General features: G+C 27.2%; 1 protein-coding gene across 1 annotated transcript in view; it reads left to right on the forward strand.

The window, feature by feature from the left end:
- Window positions 1-262: 262 nt before the first annotated feature.
- The window catches only part of LOC108561129 (lysosome membrane protein 2-like), a 19,841-nt gene continuing 6,939 nt past the window's right edge, over window positions 263-13,164 (forward strand). The window contains exon 1 of the mRNA XM_017918936.1: window positions 263-791. Within this exon, the coding sequence (XP_017774425.1) occupies window positions 632-791 (160 nt within the window). The 5' untranslated portion in view covers window positions 263-631. The remainder of the gene's footprint in view (window positions 792-13,164) is intronic.

Below are 13,164 nucleotides of genomic sequence, written 5' to 3' on the forward strand. Positions count from 1 at the left end.
CGCAATGTTAAGCAAATTTACTAAAGATTGAAAAAGGAAATTTTAAAATAAATGTAACTAAATAACTTTATTTACAAACATCATGATGATATTTTCAATCTTATTCATTGATTTTGTATGTTTTAGGAAATAATTCAATATTACTTTGCATAAATGTTCTAAATTTGAGACTAAGTTTACTAAGTTTCTCATTGATTTATAAAATATCTTGAGGATCAAAACTGAAGCAATTGGAGCTTTGCGTTTAAATCCACTTCAAGGATCAGTAGGACTTCCGCTATACCCGATTTGCGCAAATTGCCTACCTGTGTCGGAGCGACGAAGTGCGTGCTGATAGTTGTATGCATTGCAGTGAAAGTGGTGGGAATACACAACACACTCTGTCTGCCCAAGACAATCTCCGATAAATAAAAGCACCGAATACCGAGCGCTCGCTAAATAGACCTGTCCGAGGCACGCATTTGAATATATCCTCTCGCGCGCTCCGCTCACAAAGAAAACTTCTTCGGAAGAACAGAAACGTATTCACCACTTTCTTGTGATCATTCGGGTTGTGATACTTCAGCAAAGGAAGAGTGTGATTTTTTATTTTGTATACATTTGGTGATTACATTTGGGTTTGCGCAAAAGGATGAAGGACGCAATCGGTGTTTGGAGTCGCATCCTGGGAAGGTCCTACTCGTCGGTGGCAACGCGCGCCTTCGAACATGAAGAAGACAATTTCGTGAGGAACGCACAGAAAAACCAAAAACGTAACAGGGATAACAATCATTTAAGGAAAAAATACAAAAGTAAGTTCAAATCTTATTCAATTTTAAAGTTTTCTATTAATATTTACAATTGTCTCAATCATTTTCCTATGATTTTTCTTGGAAATGTAAAAATAAATGTTCAATACAAAAATTTAAATAAAAATCTTGAGATCAACTTTTAATTAATTATTAAAAAAACTTAATTTACACCAATTTCCTTCAAAAAAATTATTATAATAAAATTTCTAAAATGCAAATAATAACAGGGATAACAATCATTTAAGGAAAAAATACAAAAGTAAGTTAAAATATTATTTAATAAAAAAAAAACTTCCATTTTAAAGTTTTCTATTAATATTTAGAATTGTCTCAATCATTTTCCTATTGATTTTTCTTGGAAATGTAAAAATAAATGTTCAATACAAACATTTAAATAAAAATCTTGAAATCAACTTTTAATTAATTATTTAAAAAAAAACTTAATTTACACCAATTTCCTTCAAAAATGAAATTACTTAAAAAAAATAAGCGATTTTTCTTAAAAAAATCACGAAAACTTATAATTTTTCATTAACTTTAATATTAAAACGTCATCAGTTTTCCAATGCAAAAAATTATTATAATAAAATTTCTAAAATGCAAATAATAAATTAAACGTTTTTTAGAAAATCTTAAATATATACATAAATATCAATAAATTCTCATAAATTGAATATAAAAGTTATTAAAATAATCAATTTTGAAAGTCACTTAAAATTCCTAAATTCACATTTGTTAAATGAATACTAACAAAAGTGTTTGAAAAATGCATATGCAGATGAATACATTCGCACTTCAACAAAAATCCCAGTCTTTGTTGATCTCAAGCAAATAAGAAAATGTACAGTTATTAGAATACAATTATTCCTTCCTTACGTGGAATAATTATGTGTAAACCTTTGCAATCAAAATTTGAAAAAGAAGGAAAAAAATACAACAAATATTTATAAAAACGGATGTAAAGTGGTAGAAATATTTCCGATCTAAATTCGTAATTAATTAGTCAAATCAATATCAGAATAAATTAATGTCTTATTGTTTCAAGAAATAGATTAAAATTTGAATGACAATTTTTATTTAAATCAAAGTTGATCACTTCAATAATCGAAAAAAAAAATTGAACTAAATCTTTTATCTAATTTATTTTGTTTGAATGAAAAAAAAATAAGTAGGCATCATTTTGAAAACAGTAAACTAAGATTGTATAACTTCCTTATTTTAACAAAGTGTGTATTTTCATAACAATAAACTGAAATATTTAAAACAAAAACGTCATAATTACTTAATAATTAGTGCAATTAGTGCATTAAAACTGTTTTCAATAAATGCAAACTACAAATATACAAAGTCAATAATTAGAACAAAAATAATTAGAAACAATTTGTAAAAATTTGCGAAAATGACCTAAAAAAAAGATGACTTCTCCAATCAATATTTCCCATAATTTTGGTGAAAGATTTATTTAACCTCATTTTTTCTGTACTTCCACGTGTATTTTATTTTCTCTTTGCCTATGAAAAGTTTGACTGAGCGCAAACAAAATAAAAATAATGAAATTTCTATGATCTAAGCAAAACCAAACGAAAAATATTCGATTACCAATTGTACTTTAATCCAAGTAATTAATGCATCATTCAAAGCATTGACAAAAATTTGCAAGAGAAAATCAATAAATTTGATTTAAAAATATTCCATTGATTAAAAATATATTCCTTTATAAATTAATAATTAAAAAAGATGCGAAATTTTCTATTAATAAACTAATCTATTAAAATTAATTAAATTCATAAGCACTCCATTTCTTCATGTAAATTAATCATAGTGGAGGACTTAATCTTTGACCTTTCATTCAAGAGTTCATTTGGTCCAGGAAACGACAGAAACCTCTCTTTCGTAATGTTTATAATTATTTTATTTTTTTTGTTTACGTTCGATTTTGCCTCTGTGATTCAATAATATTATTATTGTCAATGTACAGTAGTTGTGCGCCTTGCATCAATTAGCCTTGGTCTCTTTTTGACGGCACTCATTTTTTTTTGCCTTTGAAGAAACGAGAAAATGCTCTAATCTCCCCGACCATTTTTCACAGCAAACAGACTTCAATGCAAAAGACGATGTGTAATTTTTATATTATTGATTTTATTAGCAATTATAAGCAATTCTCGCAAGGTTTTTTTGACGCAAAATTGATCATCAATCAAGATAATCTTTCTGCTGTGCTTGTTGCTTGAATTGTCTATGTTTAAGACAACTTCTAGAATCTTCAGAAATACATCAAGTTCAAGGTTAGAACTTTTCAAAATCAAATTTAAATATATTAAAATCTTCAACTTAGAAATACGTTTGGATTTACAAAACTAAATTGTAAAATTAGAATAAAATATAGTTAAAAGTTCCCAATAAAATTGATCATCAATATTTGTTTGTGAGCTAAGTTTTAAACAACTTTTAGTTTATTCAGAATTCCATCAAGTTCAAGGTTAAACCTTCTTTATCATCCAGTTAAGAGTTCAATAACTTTAAGATATCTTCATGTTAAGATTTCCAAAATCAAATTGTGAAATTACAAGGCTGAGATCATAAATTTGTCCACAAGTTTTAGAAATTTTTGCGTTTTCAGAAATCTGGATATACTAAAACTTCTTGCATTTAGAGACAGAATCACCACTTTCTCTCGAAGATCTTCAATGTTTACTCATTTACTATTTATACACACTGAGGTAACGAGAATCTCAATATTTTTTAAGGTCTGCATGTAGAAACTCCAGTTAACACGATTTGCGCAACTTTTTTACACGTTTCCAAAGTTTCCACAAATGAAATTTGATCATATTTTCAAAATAACAATCTGAAATATTGGAAAATTTCGATAAAATGGATGTAAGGACTTCAAAAATGCAGACTCGATTAAATGATTTGAATCAATTTACAAAGAATAATTTCTTCCTCTTTCGTCTTTCAAGTTATTTTTGTCCTCCAGCAATTAACGTTCAATACTTTTTAAATCCACAATTATAATTGTACAAGTTTAATCCGGTTTCATTTCGATTTGTATTGACATTTATTACAACGATTTCAGTTCAATAAAGTAAATTTACACAAAAAAAAATCACCAATTCAAGTATCAACCTTGAGACAAATTGTTTAACTTTTGTTTATTTTTTATATACATTTTAAAAATGTTTTAAACTTAAGTTTCCTGTAGAAAATCACCAATTCAAGTACTATCCTTTAAATAAATTGCTTAACTATCGTAATCTAATGAAATATACTTTATAGACATTTGACACAGATTTGGAAAGGTGAACAAAAAAAAAATCATAATTTGCAACGGTTTTAATGGTGGAAGGATGATGCATTTCATAAGTTGGGAAATACCGATTAGTTTCTTCACTTATTTACCCTAAGTCGTAAAACTATTAATAAACACTCGACGTTAAGTGCTAATATGAAATGATGTTAATTATAAGAAGAAAAAAAAAATAATTTCATGCAAAAATTCTACTTTTTTTATTTGAATATCCTAAATCCATTCTCTCTTTGTTTTTGATTTTTTTTTTTGGAGTAGGAATTTCTTGTACAAAATGAGCCTCATTTCTGTTGCTTCTGAAGCGCATTACATGCAGACAATGCGAGAATCTTACGTAAAGTACTTAAATTTATTGGTCATCACCAGCAAAAGAATTCGTTACATCAACCGACAAAACTTTCTTTCAAAGAATCTTGAACAATAGTAAAATTTGAAAATTATTAATTATCATCAAATTGATTTGGAATTTTCGTATAAATTTTCCAACTTCAAGATTAGAAATTTAAAAAAAAAATGAAATTATTGGAAAATGAAAACTACATTTTTCTATTGATTTTTTCCATCTTCTACATCAGTGATTCTCAAAATGTGGGTCGCAAAAACTTTTTATGTCCAAAAGGGTGTCGCGAACCTAAAAAGTTTGAGAACCACTGTTCTAGACAATAATTCTTAATTAATTGACTTTGATATCAACAAATTAATCAAATCTATTGAGTTTTTTTCCATCTTCTCAGACATTAATTATTAACTAATTTACTCATCAATAAAATTGTAAATAAATAAAAAAGTTCACTATAATAAATTTAATGCGAATTTAAATTATGCTTTTATCTTTCACGGCCAAATAACATTATTAAATGAGAAATTAATTACTGAATTAATTTCAACAACGCCTTAAGATAATAAAATTTGCTTATTTTTTTGAAAATTATCATCCAACTAATCAAAATCCATTAACGCTCTTACATTTTTTTTTCCCCACTTTGACGTCAGCAATTTTGCAATCTTTTTATCAGAAGAAAAATTAACATTTTACATGAAAAATAAGTTCAATACAAACGAGTTAGTTAATTGGACAATTTAATTGTGTCAAAAACAGAGAGTGGCAAGGTTTCACGACCAGCTGGAGAAAAAAAAAACCGAGAGAATCTTAAGATTATTTTTTTATAATAAAAATTGTATTTTTTTCATAGTTTCTAAAGAAAATTAGCATTTTTTTTATTAATTATTGAACATTAATTTGAAATTTCGCTTTGTGTTTATAAATATTCATCAATTTTTTCCATAAAAATCTCATTTTTTTTGTCTTTATCTTTTTCAAGTTATTTATTGTTTTCCTTAAGTATTATTTAATTTCCTTAAAGTTTTGTAAATTTCTATTACACTGTTTACGTTTCCTCAAGTATTCTTTAATTTTCATAAATTTAATTAATTTTCTTTTAGTCTTCTTAAATTTCCTTCAATTTCCAAAAGTTTCATTAAAATTCCTTAAGTATCCTTTAGTTTCCGTAAATTTACTTATGTTTCCTTTAATCTCCTTAAGTTTCTAAAACTTTCCAGAAGTTTCCTTAAATTTTCCAAAAAATATTTTTTTGATAGTTTCTAAAGAAAATTAGCATTTTTTTTATTAATTATTGAAAATTAATTCATCAAATTTTTCCATAAAATCTCATTTTTTTTTTGTCTTTTTCAAATTATTTCTTGTTTTCAATTAAAACGTAATAATCAATGTTTTCAATCGATTCCACCAAACAAATAATTAAAATTAATGATTTTCCCATTAATTCATCTTCGTTTCTGTCAAAATAACATACTTTTTTTTATTTCCGTTAAAAAAAATTGAAGGAAAATATCATATTTGCAAATAAGCTAATAATGTAAATCGATAATTGCTTTTGTCTGCTGGTTAAATCATTCGTAAATTGACACCGAAAAATGGAAATACCCGAACGCAAACAACCTTCGACTCTTCACGAAATGTAGCAAACATTTTGAAAACGATTATTAATGCATATTTTTTCGCGCAGATATTCGAGAAAATTTTGCAACCCATTAGATCTTGACCGTCTTTTGAGAAAAAAAATAAAAAAAAATAATAATAATAAATTGAAAAAAAAAAGAAACCTTCAAAAACGATTTAAATAAACATAAATTTATAATTCCTTTTGTATCGACATTATGTAATCGTAATCGCAATTAAGGTTCAATCCTGAAAATCATCATTTATGACACACAATTATTGGGAATGTTTTCGACCGCAAACGAAAACTTCACACGCATCGTGAATTATTATGGCATCAATTACGCACGGTTCTTAAAAACTCGTTACAGAAACGGTTTTTTCCCTTCGTTCATAATTATTGCATATATGCATTTCAATCATATTTTGAGCATTTGCAATCAAGTTAATACGAATCTGAAATTTGATTGGAAATTATGAGCATTTAGTTTTCATTTTCAACTTAATTAAGAATCAATGAATTATTTATTTTTGAACAACGGAACTTTACACGATCCATAATTAAGTAATTAATTGCTTCAAAATTGAACTTCAAACTCTTAAATTAATTTTAATTTTATTAATATATGTTTTTTTTCAATTTTAAATAATGTTTAATTAATTTATAAAAAAAATAAAAATTAAATTTACTAAATTTATCAATTTGTGTAGCAAGGAAACAATAATAATTTTTTTATAAATCTATACGTTTTGAAAATATTTGTACATTCAATTAGACTATGTTACTCATCGAGGAAATTTATACACAGAGAATGTGTTTTCGTCTCGCAAAGATCGAGAATTTTTCATTGGGAAAAATGTATACGCATGGCTTCAATCAATACTTCGCGTTTCGAATACTGATGCGTCCGTTTATTAACATTAAACGAATCGCAATAAAAAAATTCCATAAGTTTGTGAAAATAATTCAATAGAAAAAATATATAACTAAATGGCATCAATTAATGGTTTCGTTCACTTAAATTTCCTTATGAATTACAGCTAATTAAGGTATTGTCTGATTATTTTTTTTAGTGATTATTATGGGCTTATTTACGAAAAGATCAAGAACGAAACGACTTTCCAAGCTGAATTGATGATAACAACTTTTGCAAGAACCTTCGATTAAACTTGTTAACGTGAGGAGTCTTAAATGAGAATCATGAATTTACATCGATCATTAAATAATAACATTTTTTAATTGATTTGCAAGTTCTGACATTGATGTGAGAAATGAAAAGCGATTCATTATTTATTATATAATTTAAGGCTTTTAAAACCGGTAATTCCGCATAAAAAAGAATGTTTGTTTACGTCTGACCAGTTTTTGTGAAACCTGAAATATTTCTTGTTTTGCTTAAAGTAATTATGGGAACAATCAAGAAAATTTCTTTCTTTGTTTTTTTTTGGTATGTTATTATTGAAATTGTAATAATTCTGAAATGATTCGAGTAATTGTAGTTTTTGGTACGTGTAAATAAGCATTTATTATTTAAATTATATTGGATTTGGAAACTTTTGGTATCTTTTGAAAATTTATAGAAACTTAAGGAAATTTAAGGATACCAAAGGAAACTTAAGGAAACTAAAAGAAAATTAATTAAATTTGTGGAAATTAAAGAATACTTGTGAAAACGTAAACAGTGTAATGGAAATTTACAAAACTTTAAGGAAATTAAATAATACTTAAATATACTTAAGGAAATTGAAGGATACCAAAGGAAACTTCTGGAAAGTTTTAGGAATTTAAAGAGATTAAAGGAAACATAAGTAAATTTATGGAAACTAAAGGATACTTAAGGAATCTTAATGAAACTTTTGAAAATTGAAGGAATCTTAAGAAGACTAAAAGAAAATTAATTAAATTTGGAAATTAAAGAATACTTGTGGAAACGTAAAAATAATGGAAATTTACAAAACTTTAAGGAAATTAAATAATACTTAAATATACTTAAGGAAATTGAAGAATACCAAAGGAAACTTCTGGAAAGTTTTAAAAACTTAAGGAGATTAAAGGAAGCATAAGTAAATTTACGAAAACTAAAGCATACTTAAGGAATCTTAATGAAACTTTTGGAAATTGAAGGAAATTTAAGAAGACTAAAAGAAAATTAATTAAATTAATGGAAATTAAAGAATACTTGTGGAAACGTAAACAGTGTAATGGAAATTTACAAAACTTTAAGGAAATTAAATAATACTTAAGGAATCTTAATGAATTTTTTTGAAATTAAAGGAAACTTTAATGAGTGTAAAATATACTTAACTAAATTTATGTATATTAAAGAATACTTAAACAATGTAAATTTACAAGAACTTAAGGAAATGAAATAATACTTAAATAAACTTAAGAAAACTTTTGAAAAGTTAAGTAAATTTATAGATACCAAGGAATACTTAAACAATGTAAAGGAAAATTACGAAGAGGATACTAATGGATACATAATGAAACTAAAGAAAACTTTTGGAAATTTCATGGAAACTAAACTTAAGTAATGTTACGAAAACTAAAGTAATCTTAAACAGACATAAGACAACTTAATGAAATTGAAGTAAACTTAATGAAATTGAAGAGAACTTAATAAAATGTTACGAGAATCGATATGTATATTTTCTTAAGAATATTGAAAGTTCTGTATAATGATTGAACGTGCAGTTACGTCGCTTACAAATTAGTGATGTAACGTGAGTCGATTGGACTTGAATCCAGGAAATCGGAGATAATGCATCGTTACGTGTGAAGTTAGCATAGTAACTATGGTAACAAATAATGATCAATAATTTGACGAAGGAGCGCAAAAATTAACTGTCGTGTCGCAACACGAGGAATCGGAATCAAAGAGCGCGTAGCTCTCTCACAGCAATTGGAACAAAAGACGTCGACGACTCCTATAATAGCTTAAGACTTAAGCTGTAAGATGTGTTTGTTGTTCGTGCAAATGAATTTGCCACCCGAAAGAGGATAAAAGGAGCAACGATAACGAGAATTCGACGCGATTTCGTACATTCCGCGAATTAATCTCGAGCGCGCGCCGCTCGAACGAACGTAACCGGGGGTTTACGTAATGGCACGCAACGATTGCACAAATGGACTTCGAAATTTCTTCCTCGTCGTAACGAGTAACTAAGAAAAAAAAGGCACACGAAAATTCTAGCAACGAAAACGTTACAGATCGATCCGCAGTATCAGTATCGAACTTTTCAGCGCATCTGATTGCATAATCGAGCAAATGCACGCGTTACATAAGCCGTTTCTTTTTCCCGCCCGAAGACGCTTTCACTTGTATTTTCTTTCTACAGAAGTCGTGCCCGGCGCACGAGCAGATGTGAACCGAAAGAAGGTCAAGTTCAGGCGTTACGACGACGACACACTTTATTTATAATATGTAATTATCAAAAAAAAACGCAGATGGCAAAGATCAAATGTTACTGACACTTTCATTCTGAAATGAAAAATAATATCAAAAAAACACGCTTGAAAAACGTGCGCCTATTTGTTTAGAAACGCGTTTCTTCTCTGCATCCGGAAAAGTTAAGCAAACGTTAATCCCGAAATCCATTGCTTTCGTAACAGAACGCACGCGAGAGAATGATTAAGTTTTAAGAAGAAAGTGGAACAATCAATTCAAATAATCAAAAAACCTTGACATTTCCAATCAAAATTCTACTAATATCACGTAATATTTCCATTGTTGAATTATTCATTCCAATATTTCAATATCTTAACCCTTGTTTAAGATTCATTGAAATATTGTTTGAGGAAGTGAACTGTATGAAAATATGGTTTTCTAATATGAACGTTTATTACCGTATTTTCCTTGATCTTTGTTTTGCACGAAACAGAAGACGTTGAACCAAGGAAATTGGTACATTCTCCAAGGCTTCTTACATTTGAAATTATAATGTTTTAATATTAATTAATTAACTCGAAGATTTAATAAATAACATCGAAATATTTCAATAACCTGATATGATAATTTCGACGTTTGTTTTTCGAAAGGTTCAATAACATTCAGTGTAAACACGCAATGAAATGCGTGATTTAAGTATTTACCAATTCCAACAATTTAATATCTAAAATCTCATTCACTTTCGAAGATTCTAATTATGTTTACCATTAAATCCGTATTTTTCAAATTATTTAAATGAACTTTGTCTATTTTATAAATCGAGTAAATTTCACAATCAATATTTTTACCTGAAATTATATATTTAAAGTGCAAAAAAAAACTGAAATTTTCAGAAAAAAATAATTAAAAATTAAGAAAACTAAGGCAATTTTGCAATTACTATTTCATATTAAAAATATTTAAAAATTTAAGACAATTGGTCCTAAATCTCATTAACTTTCGACGATTCTAATCATGTTTCCTTTCTAAAACAAATAAAATCCGTATTTTTCAATTATTCAAATGCAGTTTAAAAAAAAAATAACTTTGTCTATTTTCTAAATCCAGTAAATTTCACAATTACTATTTTTACCTGAAATTATAAAGTGCAACAAAAAAGCTGAAATTTTCAGAAAAACTTATCGAATTAATTAAAAGTTAAGAAAACTAACGCAATTTTGCAATTACTATTACACAGTAAAAATATTTTAAAATTTGGGATTGTTTTGTTGATATTTACAAAAAAAATAATAATTTTTCAGGAAAGCTTATGCTAATCGGTGGATGCGCCGGGTTTAAAAAAAATAACGCTTTTGGGTAATTTTTTCCCCTTGAAAATTAATATTTTATATGAAATTACTTTATAAAAAAAATAATATTAGTAATAAACAAAATGCATCAAATAATTAAAGTTTGATAAAGGATAATAATAATATTCAGTTTTTCCATAAATATCTTTAAAAAAAAATTTAAAGTTTAATGAAATTCACTAATAAATTGATTTGTGTCAGCAGCTAAACGATCAAGGTGAAATTATGTTTCTTTTTTTGCAAACAAAAATATATTCTTACGTTTTGTGTAACAAAAACAAATTGTATAATACATCAAAATCCATACGTTCCCATGTTTATGTAATTTATATTGAGAGAGAGAGAGAGAAAAAACATAATCGTTTTAAAATTGAAGTAAATTTTGATCAAGTTTTGGAAACTGGTTAAAAACAAAACGTCAAAGAATGAGGATGTTATTAAAAAAGAGGAAGTTTATATGAAGGAAGTAAATAGGAAACACCGCAAGGTTGAAATACCGAAATAATAATTAGTTAATATTTTTTGGCTACAAAAAAAAAACCAGTTTAATTAGGTGAGATTTGTAAATTGAACATATATATATTTATATAGGTGGATTGACTTCTGTTCTTTGCGAACGCTGTGTATATCTAAGGTCGTTGCTAGCTTTCTAATTCCGTCTGTTTACACTACACCACTACACTCCAAAAACGTTACGAAAACTGTCATAATTTCCTCGACATTGACGGACATTTCGCATCGCATCGCCCTTGAAATGCAATTTGAACAGACAAAAAAAAATGCCACAAATTAAAGGCGTCAAAAGAAATTTCGTGCTAAGAAAAACGGCATATATTTTTTCAAGAATTCGGCACAATTGATAACACTCGCAGACGAGGTCGATTATGTAACGATAACTGGGGATAAACCGAGTGCGGAAACCGTGTCAGATATCGGTTTATAATCGCAGTTCATATAAATAAAACTAATGAAAGTGAAAATACGCGTCTTGGGTAACAATTTCTTCGTTTCCAGCCGTTTCTTCCTCTTTGGAATAAAACGAGCGGAGAATTGTTAACAAATAAAAACCAATAGAATTAACATAGGGAAATATTGGATTATGTTGATGTTGATGATGATGATGTTACGGATTCAGCGGAAAACCCGAGGCGTCTCTTAACTAATTAACCTCTCTTCCTCTATTTACCAAATCCATTATCCAACAACAGCAAACACACACGGCAATTATTATTGGATTGAGCGAGAGAAAGAGATAGAAAGGATCGAGTTGATCTTGCAATGCAGAGAGACAAATTCTCCGACTTGGCCAACCGATTATCCAATCCGTTATATAATCGTTGAACCTTTTATTGTGTTTACCTGTTATTTCGTTTTATTTATTTATTTCTTTCTTTCTTTATTTAATTTTTACTGACACACACACACACACACAGCATGAGAGAGAAATTGCGGAACCGCGGAATGTTATATAATAATTACGGCGCGTCTCGACACGGTTCGGAGAAATTCGGGCCGGTGCATCGGTAAAACTTATGCAACATGATTCGCACCTGTTCAAAGAATATCTAATCAAATTTACAAAACTCTTCCAATAACAATTTTGTTGCAATACTAAAAAAAAATAGATAATATTCATCTAAACTCGAGAAACTATAACAAATTAAATTAACAAAAATCGTTAATTGAGAAGAGTGAATATTTCTGATTTTTTTGTAAAATTATAGAATTGACAAAATTTAGAAAAATTAAGATAATTGATTTTTTTAAATATGTGAAAAGTAAAAACATAATTAGAAAATATTGAGGACTTTCAAAGTTTTCCATTTGTGAAAGTTAAGAATATATCGCAAATTTAGAGAAGTAATTTAGAAAATTGAGGCAATTAAGAAAACTAAAGCAATTAACAAAATAATACAATTTAAAATATTATAAAAAAAAAATAGATAATTTGAAAAATTGAGTACGTTAAGACAACTAAAACAAAAAGAAAATCGTGAAAATTAAGAACATATAGAAAATATGGAAATCTCTCAAACTATATAAGAACATTGAAAAATTGTAAACTTTTTGAAAATCTAAATATAAGCAAGGAAAATGAGGTGATAATAAAAAAATTAAGAACATTTAGAATATTTAGAATATTCAGAAAACTACATCAAATTAGGAAAGTAGATCAAATAGATTGAAAAAGAGCAACTAAAACAAAAAGAAAATCGTGAAATTTAAGAACATATAGAAAATATGGAAATCTCTCAAAATATATAAGAACATTGAAAAATTGTAAACTTTTTGAAAATCTAAATATCAGCAAGGAAAATGAGGTGATAATAAAAAAAATTAAGAACATTTAGAATATTCAGAAAAC

The sequence above is a fragment of the Nicrophorus vespilloides genome, unplaced genomic scaffold (assembly GCF_001412225.1).
Source record: "Nicrophorus vespilloides isolate i.1.1-1 unplaced genomic scaffold, Nicve_v1.0, whole genome shotgun sequence".
In the NCBI taxonomy this organism is placed as follows: domain Eukaryota; kingdom Metazoa; phylum Arthropoda; class Insecta; order Coleoptera; family Silphidae; genus Nicrophorus; species Nicrophorus vespilloides.